Source organism: Nymphaea colorata, chromosome 12, assembly GCF_008831285.2.
Source record: "Nymphaea colorata isolate Beijing-Zhang1983 chromosome 12, ASM883128v2, whole genome shotgun sequence".
Taxonomy (NCBI): domain Eukaryota; kingdom Viridiplantae; phylum Streptophyta; class Magnoliopsida; order Nymphaeales; family Nymphaeaceae; genus Nymphaea; species Nymphaea colorata.
Genome location: NC_045149.1, coordinates 10,644,796 through 10,665,133, shown reverse-complemented (window position 1 = coordinate 10,665,133; position 20,338 = coordinate 10,644,796). Strand labels below are relative to the sequence as shown.

General features: G+C 39.0%; 4 protein-coding genes across 4 annotated transcripts; 1 reads left to right on the top strand and 3 right to left on the bottom strand.

The window, feature by feature from the left end:
* Window positions 1-1,853: 1,853 nt before the first annotated feature.
* Window positions 1,854-2,443, bottom strand: LOC126410587 (kiwellin-like). The gene is made up of 2 exons (XM_050080722.1): window positions 2,011-2,443; window positions 1,854-1,912 (listed from the first exon to the last, which is right to left on the bottom strand). The coding sequence occupies exons 1-2, from the start codon at window positions 2,441-2,443 to the stop codon at window positions 1,854-1,856; spliced, it is 492 nt and encodes a 163-aa protein (XP_049936679.1).
* A 2,784-nt stretch (window positions 2,444-5,227) lies between these two features.
* On the bottom strand, window positions 5,228-6,104 carry LOC116266085 (kiwellin-like). The gene has a single exon (XM_031647171.2). The coding sequence runs from the start codon at window positions 6,037-6,039 to the stop codon at window positions 5,374-5,376; it is 666 nt and encodes a 221-aa protein (XP_031503031.1). The 5' UTR covers window positions 6,040-6,104; the 3' UTR covers window positions 5,228-5,373.
* A 4,210-nt stretch (window positions 6,105-10,314) lies between these two features.
* On the bottom strand, window positions 10,315-11,187 carry LOC116266030 (kiwellin-like). Its single transcript, XM_031647094.2, has one exon. It carries the CDS (start codon window positions 11,107-11,109, stop codon window positions 10,456-10,458), a length of 654 nt encoding a protein of 217 aa, XP_031502954.1. The 5' UTR covers window positions 11,110-11,187; the 3' UTR covers window positions 10,315-10,455.
* A 2,020-nt stretch (window positions 11,188-13,207) lies between these two features.
* On the top strand, window positions 13,208-14,222 carry LOC126410631 (uncharacterized). Its single transcript, XM_050080985.1, has 2 exons — window positions 13,208-13,538; window positions 13,831-14,222. Exons 1-2 carry the CDS (start codon window positions 13,211-13,213, stop codon window positions 13,872-13,874), a joined length of 372 nt encoding a protein of 123 aa, XP_049936942.1. The 5' UTR covers window positions 13,208-13,210; the 3' UTR covers window positions 13,875-14,222.
* Window positions 14,223-20,338: the final 6,116 nt, after the last annotated feature.

Below are 20,338 nucleotides of genomic sequence, written 5' to 3'. Positions count from 1 at the left end.
TGCAATGTAACGACGACAAATCTCAATCCAGTATATAGAGTTTTGTTGCAGCCCAGAGCTGCATCTAGCCTCCCTAACTTTTTAAAAAACCTGTATACAAAAAGATATTTACAGATTAGTACCATCCTTAACCACAAATTTACATCTTAATTCGTGCCCCTACTCAGCTGAGTTCAGGTGTTGAAGAGGGGCCTGCCATTTATAAAACAGTTTGCCAAATTAATGAGATAATTGACTTTTCAAGTCCTTGGCATGCAGGGGTGGAGACAAGAGCCAGCAGAAGCCACGGCCCCTTCAGATTTTCAAAAAATAAAAAATTTTACTTGTATATTTTAAAATTTTAATTTAAGGTACATAAAAAATTTGAAAAATGATATTTCAGCTCTGATTAAAATTATTTAAAACTATAGTTTGGTGCTGCAACAAAAAATTCCTAACTCCACCCCTGTCAACAGGTCAGGCGACCAGCACATGCCAGAAAGTTCACAGGATAAACCACCTGAACTCATAGAACAGTCACAAAAGGAAACCGTTTTTAATGATCTAACAAAGGGTTTTCTACATTTTATTTATTAGTAGTTAGCAATAAAGGATTTCATCTTTCAATTAAATGGATTTTTTATAAAGAAAACAAGTTATTTTCTCCAGTAAAATATATTATTTCCCCTCACGTAACAGCTAACAACAAAATTAAGTTTAGTGTTTTCTGTTTCCTAAGTTGAACATTCATTTCAGTGCCGTTAAGATGGAGTTGTTGCTATGTGAGGTTATCCTAGAAAATTGACGGACAGCCAAAATGTGTAGATTATTCATTATAGAACTTATACATCCCATGGTATTGTTAAATTCACTTCTTAAAAGTCACTTATATATGCGATAGTTTTCCAACCTTAATTTCTTGTTAATTGTCAGGAGAGATTAAATGCTTGGTTTTGAGTTACTCCGTGGACTGACTAAAATGCCCTCATCCAAATGACAAACTTGCTGAAATAGGATAGAGGAACTCCCAACTGATGCATGGTCGAGGAAGAGGTCGTTGTACCTTCTAGGCCGACTTGTGAAGTTTGTGCAAAGTCAGAGGTGGATTAAATGAAGTGCTCATCTATGGATATGATCTAAGTTTGCATGTTAGACGTACAAATGTACCTACATCTGAGACTGAAACCACATGTTATGTCAAATATATGTATAACTGTAGTAAATGTATTACTAAAGCTTTATGCATATAGATTGTGATATATATTCCATGTAACAGATAACGAGTCAAAAGCAACATTTTATACAAATGAAATTTATTTTATGTTGAAAATAAAAGTTGTCAAAATAAGGCCAATGGTGGAGTTGACTCGGCAAGTCTCAAGTCAATTCCGTTCCCAATCTCTAGGTTTTGAAAAACATTGCTATAAAAAAGTTTGACTGCATCACTACCGGTGCCGCTATCTCGCTGGGGGGAGAATAGAGAGCTTCAAGCAGCAACGTCTCTGGACAGCTTCAAGGCTTGTTTGGCCTTCATGGGTTGGTCAAATACTCTAACCTTGCTTCTGATTTGATGATCATGTTCCGTTTAGTACTCTAGAACTTTAGGCTGGAAGTCGATTTACTTGCATGTGGCGTAAGATTTATATAAACCCCTAAAAATTTCAGAAATTCTAGATCTTAGAATTTTAAGTCCATATATATATATATATATATAAGCAAATTCCACAAAATCATATTCTATTTCCATGCACCACTAAAGCGAAACATGAGTCACTGAACACCAAAGAAGCCGCTTAATCTGACAGTACAATATATAGCACTCACTTGTCTAACATATGCAAGTATTCTTCACATTAGACCGGAAGTTACTTAAACTATGGTTCAAGGAATGCCCACCTCTCCAACATCTGTATCAAGCCAGAGCGAGCTTGTTCTAAACAGCAACAGATCCAACTCAAGAGCGGAGTCAGAAATTCTTTTTAAAGGGACCGTATAGTAGATATATCAAATTAAAAAATTTCAAAAATGTACCCACGAACCACCCACTCAACTGAGCCACCAGCTGGTCCGAGTTGTCATGGAAGGACTCATCGCACTCCGATGGCCCAGCTTTCTCTCCTCCTCGACTGAAGTTGTTGAGCGTGAGGGTGGCATTGGTGGAGGAAGAAACTGAAGCAGAGCATGCGTAAGTGGGGTAGCTCGTCTCCTCGCACACCATAGGTCCGATCGGATTACACCCATCATCCTTGGGAGGCGATCCTGCACCAGTACAACTGCGAGTGCCAGCGTCGGGATCATCGCTGCAGCGTCCGCCGGTGCAGATAAGCTCCCCATCGCAGTCACTGAGGTCGCTGCAAGGGCCGTTGCAGGAGGAGAGAGCGAGGGTTGAGGGTGAGGGGGTGATGATCAGGAGAAGGGAAAGAAGAGCAGGAAGAAGTTTTAGGAACGATGCTGCCGCTGCCATGGGGCTAGCTAGCTCAGCTGCTGTGCTGTTAGTCTGTTCCGTCAAGGGAGGAAGAAGAGGAGGTGGTGCTCTTAGCCCGTGAGTAGACGAGGCAAGTTTATGAAGAGGATGGTCTCGATCGAAGTCGTTGGTTCTGATCAAATTTCTTCATCGTTTCATTTCCCAGCCAACTACTCCATATGCCGGTTCTGAAGAAATTTCAGCACAGTTTCCTTTCCCAACAACCTCGCGTTGCTAATTTCAATTAGAGACAAAAACTGATTGAATGTTGAGGGCCAGAAAAGTCGACGTAGACTGTATAAAGTACTCATACAATGGTCAAAGTTGTCACTGGCAAAGCCAATTAAAATATGTTCATCTTTTTCCCTTTATAAAGTCTGCTGTGTGAATGGATGTAATCTACTTGTAACTAAAACATTAGAAAACCATAAAAAATGATAAGTTTTTGTTACAACTATTTAATAAAACTTCAGTAATCAAGTGCCGATAATCATGGGTTAGAGTGGAATTTCCCCATTGAAATTTCAGTTCAGTAGAAGTGCTTTTGCTAAATCTTTTAATTTATCTTTAAAGATGTTTTTTGGAAACCTTTTCATTTAAAAACGCATTTGACTAGTCCTTTTAAGCCACAGGGCAGCATATATTTGATTAAGAATATGATTACAATCATTCACCACTTAACGAAATGAATTTGAACTTAGAAATTCTCAAATCATCTTGTGTGGGTGATATGACGGTCCCCTCTTGGTTGGCCTTTCTCTACGCGTTTCTGTTGCAACTGTGATTACTTATCCTCACGTCTATCATTAAGATGGACTTGAGGATCAAGTAATTGCAACTGCGTTTCTATTGCAATTTTGCGATTGCTTGATCCTCACGTCTACCATTAAGATGGACGGCCAGCATGACAGATCTAGTTGAAAATGTGATTTTTTTTCCTAAGCTCGGGTTCGATCAGATACTTACAATCTGAGTTTAAGGTCCGGCCAGGCTCGCTTCTATTAAATTAAAAAATATATATATTTTTAATATAAAATAATATATAAATATAAGTAATTGCAATAAAATATTATAATTATCTATACAAATCAATAAAATATGTATTAAAAAATTCTATTGAACCGGGCTTAGTTGGGTCTACCCGGGCCAGCCAGCCCAATGTCTTTTTGGGTCCAAGCCAAATACCCAATACCCGTTGGGTACCCGACCGGATGGCCAGCCTTACTAAAACACCGATTTAATTGACGCCATGTTTGTGCTTTCTTCAATGGGACCTTTCACTGCCGTGAGGCAGGCTCGGCCCCGCCATCGTCACCATCTCTACCCTTGCAATAGCCTGAGTTCCTACCCATGTGCATAGATTAATGGTCCTGGCTTGGCCCGATATCTAATTATGCAGCTCACTTGATTAGAGCAGTGGGGAGCATGGTGGGGCCTGAAATTTAATTATATGCATCTAAATGTAAACTTTAGGCTGAGGGAATCTTTCATGTTTTAATTCCCTACCCCTCCTCCCTCTTGTTAGTGTTCCTGGTTATCTCTCTCTCTCTCTCTCTATCTTGCTTTGTCACATACAAAATGTGGAAGTCGCTGCCCAGTTTTATTCTAAAAATGATAAGAAAGTTTAAGTTCAAGAAAAATGTCCCTGTAATATTTGGTTTCATGACTTAAAACTGTGGACTGTATTCTTAATTTGCTTATCAGGAACTATGATGTATGGCATGGATTCAACGCTTTAGACTATCGCCAAGTGAGGAGAAAGAGATAACTCTCACCTCATGCCTCTCCTCCCTCTTTTCTCTACCCCAATGTTCAAAAGCCCATCCAATTCAATGGAATTGACTCGGTCCGCATGCAACCTGGTCGAAGCGAAGGATAAAATCAGGAATCGTCCAAGCAAACCCTCTAACGTCGGTTCGGCCTGATCGCCCCCCGAATACAAGTCTAGCATTTTTCTCGCAGCTCCCTTTCCCAGGGTTCCTATAATAACAAAATTCGATTCTCGATTTTTAAAGGACAGTGTATAAAGATGAAATTATTCTTGAATTTTGGTATTCGATGGTTTGAAATTTCGATTCAGAAAATGAAAATTATGGAATCTTAACTCCTCAATCTGAAATGTAATCAAAATGTCAAGTTTTAGTTTCCTAATTCCAGAAACAAAATACTCTGTCCGTTTAATAATTTCAATCTTTAAAAATGAGTGTTTTTTATTCTGAAATTCCATGATTCTAGATATATTAAACGCTCCCTTAATGTTTAAAGTGACAGCCTTTAGTGAGTTGTTCAAAACAGTGCAGACTATGCTAAAAAGCTCAAAGTTATTAAGCTTCTTCTTCCAAATTGTGTTTAAAAACTTGCCGATCACTTTTGTTTTATCATCTACCCTTTTAAGGGAAGGCATCAACGTCAATAAAAGTTGGCGAAGATGACAGTGTTCTTTTTTAATGCTTGTTTTGGAGAATTGTCGGCATAGAATCCTAATCTCATGACTTTATGCTTCCAAAATTCTCCCGGGCTACACTGTTGTTAATTACTCGAAGAATATCCTCCTTCTTGCCTTATAGTACAGGAGATGGGATTTTGGTAGGCCATTTTTCGCAAACTCTAACCTTTGATGATCCTGTTCCATATCATACTCTTACAACTTTATTATGGATGTTAATTTACTTGCATCTGTCATAAGATTTGTGTTGCCAACAAAAATTTCAGATCTTAGAATTTTATGCCCTTAGAAGGGGGATTTTATATTTATATATATATATATATATATATACAAGCAAATTCCACAAAGTCATATCTGATTTCCATGCAAAGATAAAAGTAGAACCATGATTCACTGAACAGCTAAGAAGCTGCTTATTCTGACAGTACAATGTATAACACGCACCATCTAACATATGCAAGTATTCTTGCTGTTAGGCGGCAAGTTACTCAGGAATGGACCAAGTAACATACACATTGTCCGTGGTAGCGTCTGGGTCGAGTCCGAGAGCGTCCCAGACAGCAATAGATCCATCGACGATGTTATTCCTACAGGGTGGCTGGCCAGCATGCTCATCATCACAACCTCTCATCGAGTCGCACTCGTCCACTACCTTCGCCGTCGTGCTCCTCCCGTCATACGTGATGCTAATCATCTTAAAGCACAGGGGTCGGTCGTTGAACCACCCAGTCGACAGCGCCACCACCGGCTCCGAGTTATTATGGTATTTCCCATCGCACTTCGATGGCCAACCTCCGTCTCCACCTTCACTGAAGTCGTTGTGAGTGAAGATGGCTTCGGTGGAGGCAAAAACCGGAGGAGAGCAGGTGTAAGTAGCGTAGCTCTCCCCCTTGCACTCCATAGATCCGTTCGGACTGCAATTATCATCATCCTTCGAAGCCGATCCTGCACCACTACAAATGTGAGCGCCAACGTCTGGATCATCGCTGCAACGCCCACCGGTGCAGATAAGCTGGCCTTCGCAGTCATTGGAGGCGCTGCAGAGGCCATAGCAGGAGGAGAGAGCGATGGCTGAGGGCAAGAGGGCGATCAGGAGAAGGGAAAGGAGAGGAAGGCGAGGTTTTAGGGAAGATATTGCCGCGGTTGCCATGGGGTTAGCAGGCTCCGCTGCTGTTAGCTTAAGTAATTCCTTCAAGGGAGAAAGAAGAGGAGGTGGTGCTCTTACACGGTTAGTACAAGAGGCAAATTTATAGACAGGATGGTTGCAGTAGCTGCTAGAAGAAATATTGAAGTCAATATCTTTGTTACCGATGTGGCATTCAATTTAGTGGGTATGGGATACTTTCGTATTTTTTTTACAAAATAATGTATACTTTAGAGTTTTTAACATTTTTTCATTTCTTTCTTATACTTTTAAAAGTTTTTATTACTTTTATTTTTTTTTCTTAAAAAGGCATTGGCATATTTTGATCATTACATATCCTATCATTACATACCCTTGTGCATAATTTTTTTGTGCATATGCACGATGCAAACAAGTGTGCAATGACTAAAATACTTATATATATCTAAAAAAAAAGAAACATGTTAGAAGGATTAAATGAAATTGTGAAAATGGTAAAATAAAGTGTGCAGGTATGTATAAATCGGCAACTGAGAAAGAAATTTCTTACCCAAAAAATTCTATTTTCCTTCTTTTGGTGCATAAAGTGTGCATACAACTCCATGTACAGCACCTCCGCTCTTTGAATATCTTTGTCTACGTAAAAAAAGTCTCTTTTCCTTCTTCTAATCAACAATATCTACGCTATTTGACTGCACGTTTTTGTCTTGCTATAGGGTAAAATCGTCAATAAGAACAAGTCATCAATGTATCTGGCTCATCTAATGGTTAGGGTGGATGAAAGGTGCTTCACAACAATAAATAATCATGCAATTTAATGTCGGGTAAGTATCTGAGATTCATGGATTTGGTCAGATACTTGGGCTAGTCTGGGGCATGTGTCTGCGTCTCGGCCCAACCGGATTTTAGTAAAAGCTATTTTAAATATATAAATTTAATATATAAACATATATTTATAATGAAATTTATATATATATCACAGGTGAAGTTGAGCCCACCCAAAGCCCATTAGTTCCAATGCCCTGACCTTAGCTGTATTTGGCGTCGCCATTTTTATGAATGTGGTCGAAATTAGTGTACAAAAAGGCCGACATCTCAGCCCGTGAATATTTTGAAAGAGAAATTAACAAATTCACATGGTTTATGACGACGCCAACCTACAGGGCAAACTGACCTGTTTCGGGAAGGATCTGTTCGGTGGTTCAAGTTTCTTAAGAGCAGGAATTAATTTGTTCTCTATTGTTTCAGAACTTTCTTTCCAAACTATTACCGGAGCTATGAAAAAAAAACGTTAAGGAGGGTATCAATATTATTTACAGGGGCTTGTTTACACCTTGGTACATTGTAAAAAGATTTTTAGAAAGATACAGTGAAAATTTAATCTTTTTTACGAGATACAAGATAACGATACTCACTCTCTTTTCTAATTTTTCTTTCATTTTTACAGTTTAACTCAATCTAGAGCTGGGCATTGGGCGTGCCCGATAAGAAATCTGGATCCTGCCCGCAGCCAAGGTTTGAGCCCAGCCTCGCCCGAGGCCAACCTGGCAAGGCCTAGATAACTTATCAGACCAGCTCAACGCCAACATCTAAAGCCCGGGCTCATCTGCTACTTACCCAGCCTGGTGCTCATCTTTATTCAGATCTTGTCCCTGTGTCTGCCGGGACAGCCATTGTATTTTAACACATTTATGAATGGAGGGACATGGTGTTTTCTGCGATAACAGTAGGTTCCATTTAACTATTATTGATGCTATTCACTGGAACGTAGAGCAAGGGGTAAGGCCGTTGCATTTGCAGCTTTCTCTTGTTAAGTGAATATCATGTCAAACCTTTTCTTTGAACATATAAATCTAAAATACTATTGGAATTTATGCGTCTGGTCATTCAATATTGGGCAATACACAATTTCTCCTCTCCTTTAAGCAAGTGGGAAGGAAATTTCTGATAAGAGCATGCCGTGAGCAAGAAAAGGGGTGGGGGCGGATGGCCATGGTTCTCCTCAGATTTTTTGTAAAAAAAATAATTAGTTATATATAAATTTCAAAAAATTTAGTTTAACCCATAAAAAAGAATTTGAAAAATTAATGTTTTGGTTCCTATTAAAATTTTGGGAATAATGCATACATGCCCTCACTCACTCTCTCCAAGATCTAAGGGAGTTAAGTTGGAGTCGCTGCCATGACTAGGTCATATTGCACAAAAACTTGTGCACCTCACTTATTTTGACGTCAAAACATAAAATGGCTGCAAAACTAAAATTTTCAAAATCGATTTCAATTGGATTCCATGATTGGATTTCACTCAAAATCAAATTCATCTTAAAACCAATTTTTAGTCCAAAATGTACTTAAAATCAAGCAAATTTTCATGACCACAACTAAAGTCTTAAAAACTTCAGGATTACAAAATCGACTCTTCTTAAAAATCCTAGAGTCTAACCAACGTCCAAATTTCTTTAAACTCAACCTCGAAGGTAAATCAAAATTCTCCCTATATTTCTAGATTTCCAAAATTACCAAATCAAAACCAAAATCTGAATTAAAGTTGATCAGGTCAAATGTCCCAAATCTATTTCTATCCGTAACCAAGCAAATTTTACAAAGTTCCCAACCTCAGTCAGTCCCAAAATCAGAATTCAAAAACTAAGAAAATTATTCAAAGCTACACTTGGATTCCCAACTTCCAATTCCCATTTTGGAAGAAAAACCAACCAAATAGAATCATGCTTCTCCAAAACTCTCAAAAAGGCCAATTACCTTCAAAAGTATGTTCAAGTCTCAAAAATCCAAACCAAAGTTATTTTCAAACTTGCTAAGGTCAAGTCGATTCCTAACCCAAATTCTCAAATCCAGCCTCTAATCTTTAGGACCGAATCAACTCTAAAGTCCTCTTCCCAAAAAGTCTAGCTAGACTTCAATTACCCAGTCCCCAATTCTAGTCAAAATCCAAATTTTAAACTGTCAGTTTCCCAATTCAAAGTTCCAATTTTTTGGATCAAATTAAAATTGTTGGAGTTCAACTACCAAAATCTGGGATTAATTCGACAATCCTATTCCAAAGATGATTTCTAGATCTTTAAAATTCCTGAAATACAAAAAAAAATTCTAAACAAGATTCAAATCTTTGTTCAAAATGAACTATAAAAGTCCAAAATCCATTCCTTGCACAAACATGTGTGAAAAATATAACTTGTCAAGCTTGAGAAATTTAGACCTTGGATCGAACACTCATGTTAATGGTGGCAGGAACAGTCGATCCTCTTATCGATGGGTGGCTCCCTTTCTCCTAAAATCTATTTTTAAACAAAGCTCCAATTTTACTGCTTCGCGCGCGCCTGCGTCTCCTCATTCAATGGGAGGGGATGAGAACACGGCCCAAGTCTGCAGATTATAGAGTAGTGGGGACATGCTGGGTCTGAAATTTATATGCATTTAAATGTCAACTCTAGGCAGAGGGATTCTTTCATGTTTTATTTCTCCCCCTCTCCTCCCTCTTCTTAGTGTCCCCAGTAACTTGTATTGAGGCCGGTAGATCGCCAAGAGAGGAGAAGGACATCATTGTAGACTCCATTCCCTTTGACAAGCAACACGTATCTCCCCCTTCCTTTCTCTAACCCAGTGTTTGAAGACCCAGTCAAGTCAACCAAATTGACTTGGTCCTTAGGCCAGTCAACAAAATGGATACCCGGGCATCCCACCAGGCCAGCCGCTGCGACCATACTTTTAGAGGAGTCATTTGGCTGTTGCTTTCAAAGATATTAGACGGTAGAGATTAAGTTACAAATATCAAAATAAACTATTTTTCAATAAGAATGTGCCCCTTAAGAGGAAGAGGAAAAAGAGAAAAAGAAACAAGTGAATTAATTTTGTTAATAAAACCTCTTGTCTTCTTAAAGAGGTAGTTCAGACTCATCAAAAGACACTTGACTTCTTGAAGTCTATGAACTAGATTATTTCCATCAAGTCTAGTGTTGTCAATTTCAAAGAAATTGATGTGGAAATCAAGTTACATATAACAAAAGTGAGCTATTTTTTTTATTATCCAAAAATGGCCTTAAGAAGGGAGGGAGAGAGAAACAATGGAATTAATTTCGTAGAGGAGTTGAGATTTTGGTATGCCATTTTTTGAAAACTCTAATCTTGCTTCTGATTGGATGATCATGTTCCATATGGTACTCTAGAACTTTATTTCTAAGGACCTGAAATTGTACGATCTTGTTCCATATAGTACTCTAGAACTTTATTATGAAAGCCAATTTACTTTCACGTGAATTACTTTCACATGGCATATTGAAGCAAATTCCACAAAGCCATATTTGATTTCCCAGAAAAAGTAGAACGATGATCCATTAAACAGGTAAGAAGCCGCTTATTCTAATAGTACAATACATAACACACACCAAACATATGCAAGTATGCCTTCTATTAGGCGGCAAGTTACTTAGGCCATGGACCAAGTAACGTGAACCTCTCCATCATCTGTATTGAGCCCAAGCGCGTTCCAGACGGCAGCGGATCCATCGACAATGTTATTCCGACAGGGTTGCTGCCCAGCATGCTCAGGGTCACAACCATTCCTCGAATCACACTCGTCCACCACCTTCGCCGTTGTGCTCTTCCCATCATCGGTGGTGATGCGAATCATTTGAAAACACAGGCGGCGGTGGTCGAACCACCCGGTTGACAGAGCCACCACCTGCTCCGTGTTATCATGGTAGGACCCATCGCACTCCGATGGCCCACCTCCGTCTCCACCTCGACTGAAGTTGTTCACCGTGAGGATGGCGTCTGTGGAGGAAGACATGGGAGGAGAACATGTGTAAGTGGGGTAGTTCACCCCATTGCACATCATTGATCCGGTCGGATTACAACCATCATCCTTCGAAGGCGATCCTGCACCAGTACAGATGTGAGTGCCGATGTCCGGATCGTCGGTGCATCGCCCGTTGGTGCAGGTAAGCTTCCCTTCACAGTCGTCGTAGCTGTTGCAAGGGCCATTGCAGGGGGAGCTAGCGAGGGTTGAAGGGAAGAGGCAGATCAGGAGAAGGGAAAGAAGAGCAAGAAGAGGGTTTAGGAAAGATGCTGCCGTTGCCATGGGGTTAGATTGCCAAGCTGCTGATAGTTTATCCCGTCGAGGGAGGAAGAAGGGGAGGTGGTGCTCTTAGCCAGTGAGTAGAAAAGGCTCATTTATAAGGAGGATGGTCAAGCTATCTATTTCTGTTTCCGCCAGTATTCAATGTGTAGAAAAATTATCCTTCTTTGAAGCAAGTTGGAAAGAAATTTACAAAAGGCTCTGATAAGAGCTTGCCGTGTGGAAGAATGTGGCACGAATGCCGTGAATATGGGGTTGTTGAAAAGGAAGACCCAACATATGAACGCGGAGACTTGTAATCTTGACTTGGAAGACAGGTGGGCTTGTATCACGGTGAGTGGGCAGGCAAGCTGTGTAAATCATGAAATAAATCATGAAAGTAATTAGCACAAGGGATAGTGACCTTAGGAGTGGTGGAATGTGTTGGAACTTTCTAGAGAGGAGATTATTCTGGATTCTTTTAGAGAGGAGATTACGTTAATCAACAATGATATTCTTGGAAGGAGGTTGCGACGATCTTGGACAGAGATATCTCTTCCTAATTTTTTGTGCTCTATCCCTAACGTTTCTCCCCTTCCACCTTGAGCAAGTAATTACAACTATAAATACCTCTCATGTATCACCGATTGATTCAAGTTCTGAATAAAAGAAGATCCCCTCTCTTCTCTCGTGGATGTAGGCTAATATGCGGAACCACGTAATTCTCTGTTTTCTATGGTTGATTGTGATATACAATCACTAAATTTAACATGGTATTAGAGCCCATTTAGTGTTCTTCATTTCTTCAACAGCTAGGAAGAACTCTGTTCACGGCGACAGATCATGGCAGCATTAACAAATCTGCTGGAGCTAGATGTCAAGCAAGCTGCCAAACGGTTCCTTGAGAGCCCCCTTTTTGTCATATTCCAAAAGGAGGAACAGATCAGTTGAGTGACAGACGTCCACCAGAGCCATAGACGTCTCATCCTTTGTGAACACCCCGACGGCGCTCCCTTCTCTCCTGCCTTCTACCACACTGAATAGCTCCTCAGAAGCCAACAAGGAGTGCCACTATATTTCTTCGTTTGGTCGGACGAGGGCCTTCGCTCCAGCCATCCTCGGTCCTGTTCTCACTATCATCGAAGCTGCCATCAGGTTCCTTTCTCGTTGCTCTTCTCTTTTTGTTGGTTGGTGGTTTAGAAGAGGAAGGAGGGAACGAAGCAGGAGAAAAATTTTTTCTCTCCCTGCTTTATGTTTGAAGGTATTTGACAGAGAAGGGGAAAGGAGTGTTCTCTTCTTTCCCTCTCCCTCTTTAAATACAAGTTGTCCCCTGGCATTGTGGTACCTATGACTCGGCGACGCTGTTCTTAGGGCAGGCAGCGGTAGTTCATTTGAGCTATCAATATAGTGCACCTTATTTTTTGGTATACCCACCATGGCGACAACTCACCCTGTTGGTGATGCACCAAACAACTCCAAGAGCGGGAGCCATGCCCAAGGTACGATCAAGATTACTACTGTTTTTTTGAATGAAACACATTATCAAAGTTGGGCAAAGGCAGTTCGATTGTTCTTGAGCGGACGATCAAAAATTGGCTATATTAATGGAAAAATCATGGCTCCTCCATCTGATCCCAAATTCGATGAATGGCAATCAGAAAATGACATGGTTATGTCATGGTTAATGAACTCCATGGAACCATCTATTGCAAATTTGCTTCTTTATCAAGAAACTGCCAAAGGCATGTGGGATACTCTAAAAGAGATGTACGGGCAGCAGAACAATCTAGCTCGAGTGTATCAAATACAACTCGAAATTGCAAATCTGCAGAAAGAAGGAAAACAAACTCATCTCTATTTAAATCAGTTACGTTGCCTTTATGACGAGTTGCTCCAATATCGACCGGCTACTTCTGAACCGGAGGTTTATAAGCAAAGATTCGAGGAAGACAAGGTGTTAATAGTTCTTGCAGGACTCGGATCTGACTATGAAAGCCTTAGAAGTCAAATTCTCATGACCAAGCCACTACCAAACTTTAATGAAGTTTGTCAAGCTATTCAAAGGGAGGAGGAGGCACGCAGAAAAGTTATGAACGTCACCAGTAGTGAAGGAAATCATGAACGAATGGTGTGTCATACTAGTGAAGGTAGTCAGGAAGGAATGGCGTACTTCACTCGACCTGACAAACCCACACCTAAGGCAGAGCATAGAAACCAGATGAATGCAAATACTCGAAATTGCAGCAAGTTGAGATGTTCTTTTTGCAAGAAAACAGGTCATATTCGTGAGAAGTGTTGGGAACTTGTCGGCAAACCCATCAAGGAGAAGACAGCCTCTTCCAATCCGGCAAATCGTGCACACTTTGTTACCAAGGATGATTTAGAAAAATTTTCCCAACAATTCTCAAAAACCAATCTCGTTTCAAATCAACCAGTTGGATCATCTACTGAAGGTAATAATCATGTTTTATGTACTCAAAGTCTCCTTTATGGGTTATTGATTCTGGGGCAACTGACCATATGACCAACGATTCCCTTAAGTTGGTTGATCTTGACAGATAAAATAAAAAACCAGTGTTTACTGCTGATGGTACCACTATAGCTGTCACCGGAATTGGAAAAACCACGTTTTTTAAAAATCATAAGATGTCTAGTGTTGTCTATGTGCCAAAAATTTCTACCAATTTAATGTCTGTTAGCAAAATCACTAAAGCTTATAACTGTGTGGCTATTTTCTCTCCAAAGGATGTGATTTTTCAGGACTTGCAAACGAGGAAAGTGATTGGTAGGGGTCGAGAGCAAGGTGGTCTATATGTGATGGAAAACTATGGAGTAAGTTTTTTTACTCATACAAGTACAAAGAATAAAGAGTACCTCACCTGGCACGCTAGACTTGGTCATATTGCTAATCAAAGCTTGAAGACGTTGGTTCCTCATCTCACCCTAGAAGAACATTCTTGTGAGGCATGCGAGTTCTCTAAGTCTACCAGGCTGCCGTTTCATTCTTCCACTGAAAGGTCCACAGAAATATTCGAGTTAGTTCACTCAAACGTATGGGGACCTGCTCCTATGGAATCATATAATGGCTACAGGTACTATGTGTCATTCATTGATGATAAAACTCGTATGACATGGATTTTCTTCATTAGAAATAAGAGTGAAGTGATTGCTATTTTTGAAGAGTTTTATTATATGGTATTTACTCAGTATGGGACCAAAATTAAAAATCTTAGGTTTGACAATGAAGGGGAATATGTGAATGATTTGTTTCACAATTTCATGAGGAAAAATGGTATACAACCTCAATACACGTGTGCCGGCACTCCACAACAAAACGGAATTGCAGAGAGAAAAAATCGTCAGCTACTAAATATTGTCAGATCTATCATGATACATATGCATGTTCCTCCAAATTTTTGGTCTGATGCTATTGGTACGGCTTGTTATCTTGCCAACCGAATACCAAACTCAAGTGTTGAAAACAAAATTCCTTTGGAACTCCTACTTCAAAGGCATGTTTCTATACGACAACTTAAAGTGTTTGGGTGTAAATGCTTTGTTCATATCCAGGAAAAGTTTTGAAATAAACTTGAGAAACGGGCAATGAAGCGTATTTTTTTGGGGTATTCTAGCAAAAAGAAGGGATACAAATGTTATGAGCCAGTTTCAAAAAAATTGTTTGTAACCAGGGATGTCAAATTCTTTGAACATGAGTCATTCTATGAGGAACCAAATCAGAGGGAGACACACGTCCATGGAAATAGAATCATGTTATACAATGATAACATTGTCCTTCCTCTAGTGGATATTTTAAACACCTCAGCCTCCAAATCTTCCATTGAAAACCAGCCTTCACCCAATGATCCATCTTTACCAAATGACAATAACAATCTTACTCTTGAACCCATCCAAACTAGTCGACAGAATAATCAACTTCTTCGACGTTCCACTCGCCCTACTAGGCCACCATCCAGACTTAGTGATTTTTATACATATCTATCAACCAACCATGACCACTTTATAGACAAGTACCTTACATCCGAGACCATGTCAAAACCCTATCGATTCTATATCTTAAATACCTATACTCACCTAGAACCCAAAACCTATGAAGAGGCTAGCAAACATCCACAATGGAAACAAGCCATGATGGAAGAACTTTCAGCATTCAATAAAAATCAGACTTGGGATTTGGTTCCTCTGCTGAAAGGAATGAAAACTGTGGGATGCAAGTGGGTTTACAAAATAAAGTATCACAGTGATGGCACCATAGAACAGTATAAGGCTCGTTTGGTTGCAAAGGGTTTCACTCAAACTGAAGGGATTGATTACAATGAAACGTTTGCTCCTGTTGCTAAGATGAACACAGTTAGAACTCTTATTTCTGTGGCTTCAAACAAGAGATGGAACTTAACACAACTAAATGTTAAGAATGCTTTTCTACATGGAAAACTTGATGAGGAAGTCTACATGGAAGTACCGCAGAGAATAGCCAACGAAAAAGGGTACGTATGCAAACTAAAAAAAGCATTGTATGGTCTGAAACAATCTCCAAGAGCATAGTTCTCTCGGCTAAGTGATGCTCTTGTTAGTATTGGTTTTAAGAGAAGTGCTGCAGATTATACTATGTTTACATATATTCGAGATTCAAAAATAACCATTCTACTTGTATATATAGATGACATCATTATGACAGGTGACAATGAAGAGCATATGATTCATGTGAAAAACTACCTCAACAAACAATTTGAGATCAAAGATCTTGGAAAGTTGAGGTACTTCTTGGGAATAGAGGTGGCTCACTCAGACAAGGGCGTGTTTCTATGTCAAAGAAAGTATACTTTAGATCTTTTAAAAGAGGCAAAACACTTGGGTGTCAAAACTGTGGAGACGCCACTTGAACAAAATTGCAAGTTAAGAAATGATGAAGGAACAAAAGTTAAGAACATACAGAGTTTTCAGAAACTTGTTGGTAAACTTATATATTTGACAGTGACCAGGCCAGACATTACTCATGCTGACAGTACTATAAGCCAGTATATGCATAAGCCAAGATCCACACATATCGATGCTGCAAATAGAATACTAAGATACCTAAAGGGCTCTCCAGGAAAGGGTATTCTAATGAAACGTGATCAGCCTATTGATGTGGTGGGCTACTGTGATGCTGATTGGGCTGGTGATCCAAATAATAGAAAGTCTACTTCTGGTTTTTGCACATTTGTTGGTGGAAGTTTAGTTACATGGAAAAGTAAGAAACAATCGGTTGTAGCCCGATCGAGTGCTGAAGCAGAGTATAGAGCTATGGCAGCATGTACTTGTGAATTGGTATGGATAAAGGCTATTCTAAAAGACATGAATATCGAAGTAAAAGAGCCAATGAGACTTATGTGCGATAATATGGCAGCTATATACATTGGAGCAAATCCTGTCTTTCATGAACGCACAAAACATATTGAAGTAGACTGTCACTTTATCAGAGAGAAAATTCAAGATAGAACAATTCAGACGCCACATGTCAAAAGCGAATACCAATTGGCAGATATATTTACTAAGTCTCTTGGAAAGGAACGACATAGATATATTGTTAACAAGTTGGGGCAGATTGATATCTGCGCACCAACTTGAGGGGGAGATTGTTGGAACTTTCTAGAGAGGAGATTATGCTGGATTCTTCTAGAGAGGAGATTACGTTAATCAACAACGATATTCTTGGAAGGAGGTTGCAACGATCTTGGACAGAGATATCTCTTCCTAATCTTTTGTGCTCTATCCTTAACGTTTCTCCCTTTCCACCTTGAGCATGTAATTACAACTACAAATACCTCTCATGTATCACCGATTGATTCAAGTTCTGAATAAAAGAAGATCCCCTCTCTTCTATCGTGGATGTAGGCTAATATGCCGAACCACATAATTCTCTGTTTTCCATGGTTGATTGTGATATACAATCACTAAATTTAACAGAATGAACCACCCATCCTTAAAAAGGAAAAAAAAAATTGCTTCGCCATCCACCATTCAAATGTTGTAAAAGTTGGTTCCTAAGTCAAATCTGCTGATCCACTTATTCACCTAAATGGATTGGTCATTGGTCAAAAATATTAAAAAATATTTACTACAATATATATACATAAACTAAAAACATAAATAATGGAAAGTATCTTCTTAAATATAATTAAAGTCTGACCGCTTGATTCAGCCATGGAAACGGCAGCAGATTCAAATTCCTTTTAGGATGATTCTAACAACATTTTCGCTCTAGAATGCTGCCTTCGATGAAAAAACGGGTGAGAGTTACTGTGGCTTGATGTTTGGTGCAATTCAATTTGTGGGGATCTAGTGCTTGTAGGTTTCCTGCCGACATCATTCTTGCCCTCGTCATTGTCAGCGAAATGATCTATTCTGGTGAAATTTCACCATAGTTTTCTTCCGCAACCAAGTCCTCCCTATATAAGACATGTCGTTGATAATTTCAATCAGAGAAAAAAAGGTCTGATTAAATGTTGAGGTCCAGAGGAGTCGATGCAGCCTGTGGGCTGTGTGGGCAGTTGCTCACATGGACACAAAAAAATTTTTCTTTTTAAGTTGGCATGTCGTGGCTATTTTTATTATTTCTATATTGCAGCATCTTAAAAATCTCAAACTTAAATACTATTACCCTAAATCAGAATTTTTTGGCTTTGGCCCCGTTTAAAACACGCTCTGAGTGGGACCTGTCGGATTTTAATTTGAAAAAAAAATATTTTACATTTTTGAAAAGGAAATATTTAATTTCAATTATATGGTAATTAATTAACCAGCCACGGCCCAACTTCCTTACAGTTGTTTTTTTTCTTTTAAGAGCTAGAGATCTGTTCCATTGGATAAAGTACTCGTTCAATGGTCTAATTTAGTTTAGGTCATTGAAAAGTAGAAGAACGAGAAACAACCAATATTACGGTACCTGTCATCAGGGCAGGTTCATGGAACAGTATGCAACTTTTCCATTAGCTAAACGACCTTCAGGGGAAGGAGAAGACATAAATGTGGTGCATCTTTTGGTTGGACGTTAAGTGAACAGATTTCTCTATAAATTGCAAATCATAATGTAGAAGCTTCTATCACTCTTGGTGCTTGTCCATATAAAATGCTTCCTAAGAATACTACACGAACAATGTCTGCAACAAGCAATTGAGAAGTTCATTTTTTATGGGTTAGGTTGGCAGTCCTTTCAAACTCACTTCAGGTTGTGTTTCTTTCATCATAAATGTCAACCAGCAGTGAACTGAGACGATATAGACAATTGATGTTGTAAATGTCCCTTGAAGAAGAGGCTAGTGTTGATGCCTTCTTAACAATTATCTGCTCTCCAAGTTTCCAATCAAGAAAGCCTGCATGATCCTATGGCAAAATGGAGACCTTGTCATTGTATTAGTTTGTAGCAATATTTGAAAGAAGACAGAAGATCACACATTTTAGAATTGATTCTTGGGGAATATGAGCAACAAAACATATTTGTTGATAGTGGAAATCTAGTGAGGCCATCTCATCTAAGAAAAGTAGTAACCTACACACAAGAGTCTTTCCCTCAACACATTTAGATAAAATAGCTCCTTCCTGATCATGCAGTAAAATTATGCATCTTGGTTAATCAGAAAAATGTTGTCATGTTAAAAAGATTTAATTTAGTGCTTTAACTAGAATGATACAATTGTTAAAACTGTTCAGAAACATCAAAGAATATGAATAAGCTTTGGAATGAGTTCCAATCCAAACAAGAGTTCAAATTGGCAATTGCTTAGTAAACCTACAAGAAGTTTAGGTCATTTAAAAGTAGAAGAATGAGAAACAACAAAAAGTACTGATGTGAAGACAGGATTTGGCCTGAGATGATAAGAAAGAAAGAACAATGTAGTGAGGTTGGTCCTCAGTACCATTCCATCATCTCTCTGTCCAGAAAACCATTTTCAGCCTAGAATTCTAACTTTTATAGTAATAAATTATGGTTGAGCCTGTTGGTCCGCTGTTTTGTTTATATTTATAAAGAGAAAATGAAATTGAAACTCCAAAACAAGCTTATTCCTTATTTAGCATTGATTTTTATACTTTTAACAGGATATAACAAAAACTCATACTTTCAAACTAATGAACTTACGGCTTCAAATCTTTATGATGATCCCATGATCACTAGCGTAGCAGACAACTTGAAAATCACCAAATTAGACACAATGGCTACTTGCATTATAAAGAAAACTACCAAACTCTATAGAATCCACAACAAGTATTCGTCCAGTAAAACATTCTAGATTGCAACTTAAATATGTAAAGGAAGTTCAATGTTTGTAGAGAAAACTTAAAATGTGCCAATTATTGAAAAGTAAATGCCAAACGAACCACAGGTTTGCTCAAACAACCTTGCAGTAAAGGAACACAAATAACCACATTTAACCCTAAATCCATGATATGCCAAGCACCATTAACATTTTCAAAAATCAATTGGGCATACATTGAACCCGCGATTTCCTACATAAGATCACAGAAACAAATGCCATTCTGATGCAAATTTCAGAGATTACACTCCAAATTCTGACAAGAATGTATGCAAACCACAAAAATATACCACTATCACATGGATCCCAAGCTGCAACCGAACAAAAATAATTCAAATCTCAAACACAAAAATTGAAACACACAGAAGCTACCCTTCAATACCACCCAAAATCTCCATGGCAAGGAACTATTGACGTATCTGAACATGATTGGTCCAAAAATGAAAAAGGTAGAAGAGAGAAGGAGGACGTCTTATTTTTGGCCATGGCCAACACACACCTCCCATCAAGAGGTCATCTTATATGTCAGCCATAGCAGGCTAGGGAGCAGTGGCCGAGCCACATATAAGCTGCTGTGGGCAGTTGTTCACACTAGCCCCAAAAACAAACATTATTTTCATATTGATACTTTCAGTTTTTTTTTCATTCATATATAATGGTGCCCCTAAGATATGGGTGGTCAAAAGGTGAGCAATCGTCAGATTCCTTCGGCATTATTTAACATGGTTGGGAAAGAATCAAGTTGCTATCATCAATTGAAGAAACAGCTTATTCTCCTTATTGTTTGGCCAGTATGCATGTGATAAAATTTTTAGTAAGTGGTGGGAAATCCCACCCCCCAAGCAAAGGTCCTCACAATTAGATCGAAGGATGTTTTCAGTGCCTTATGATGGTAACCTCGATATGCTTCAACTTGCACATCAGTGCTCTTCTTCTGCAGC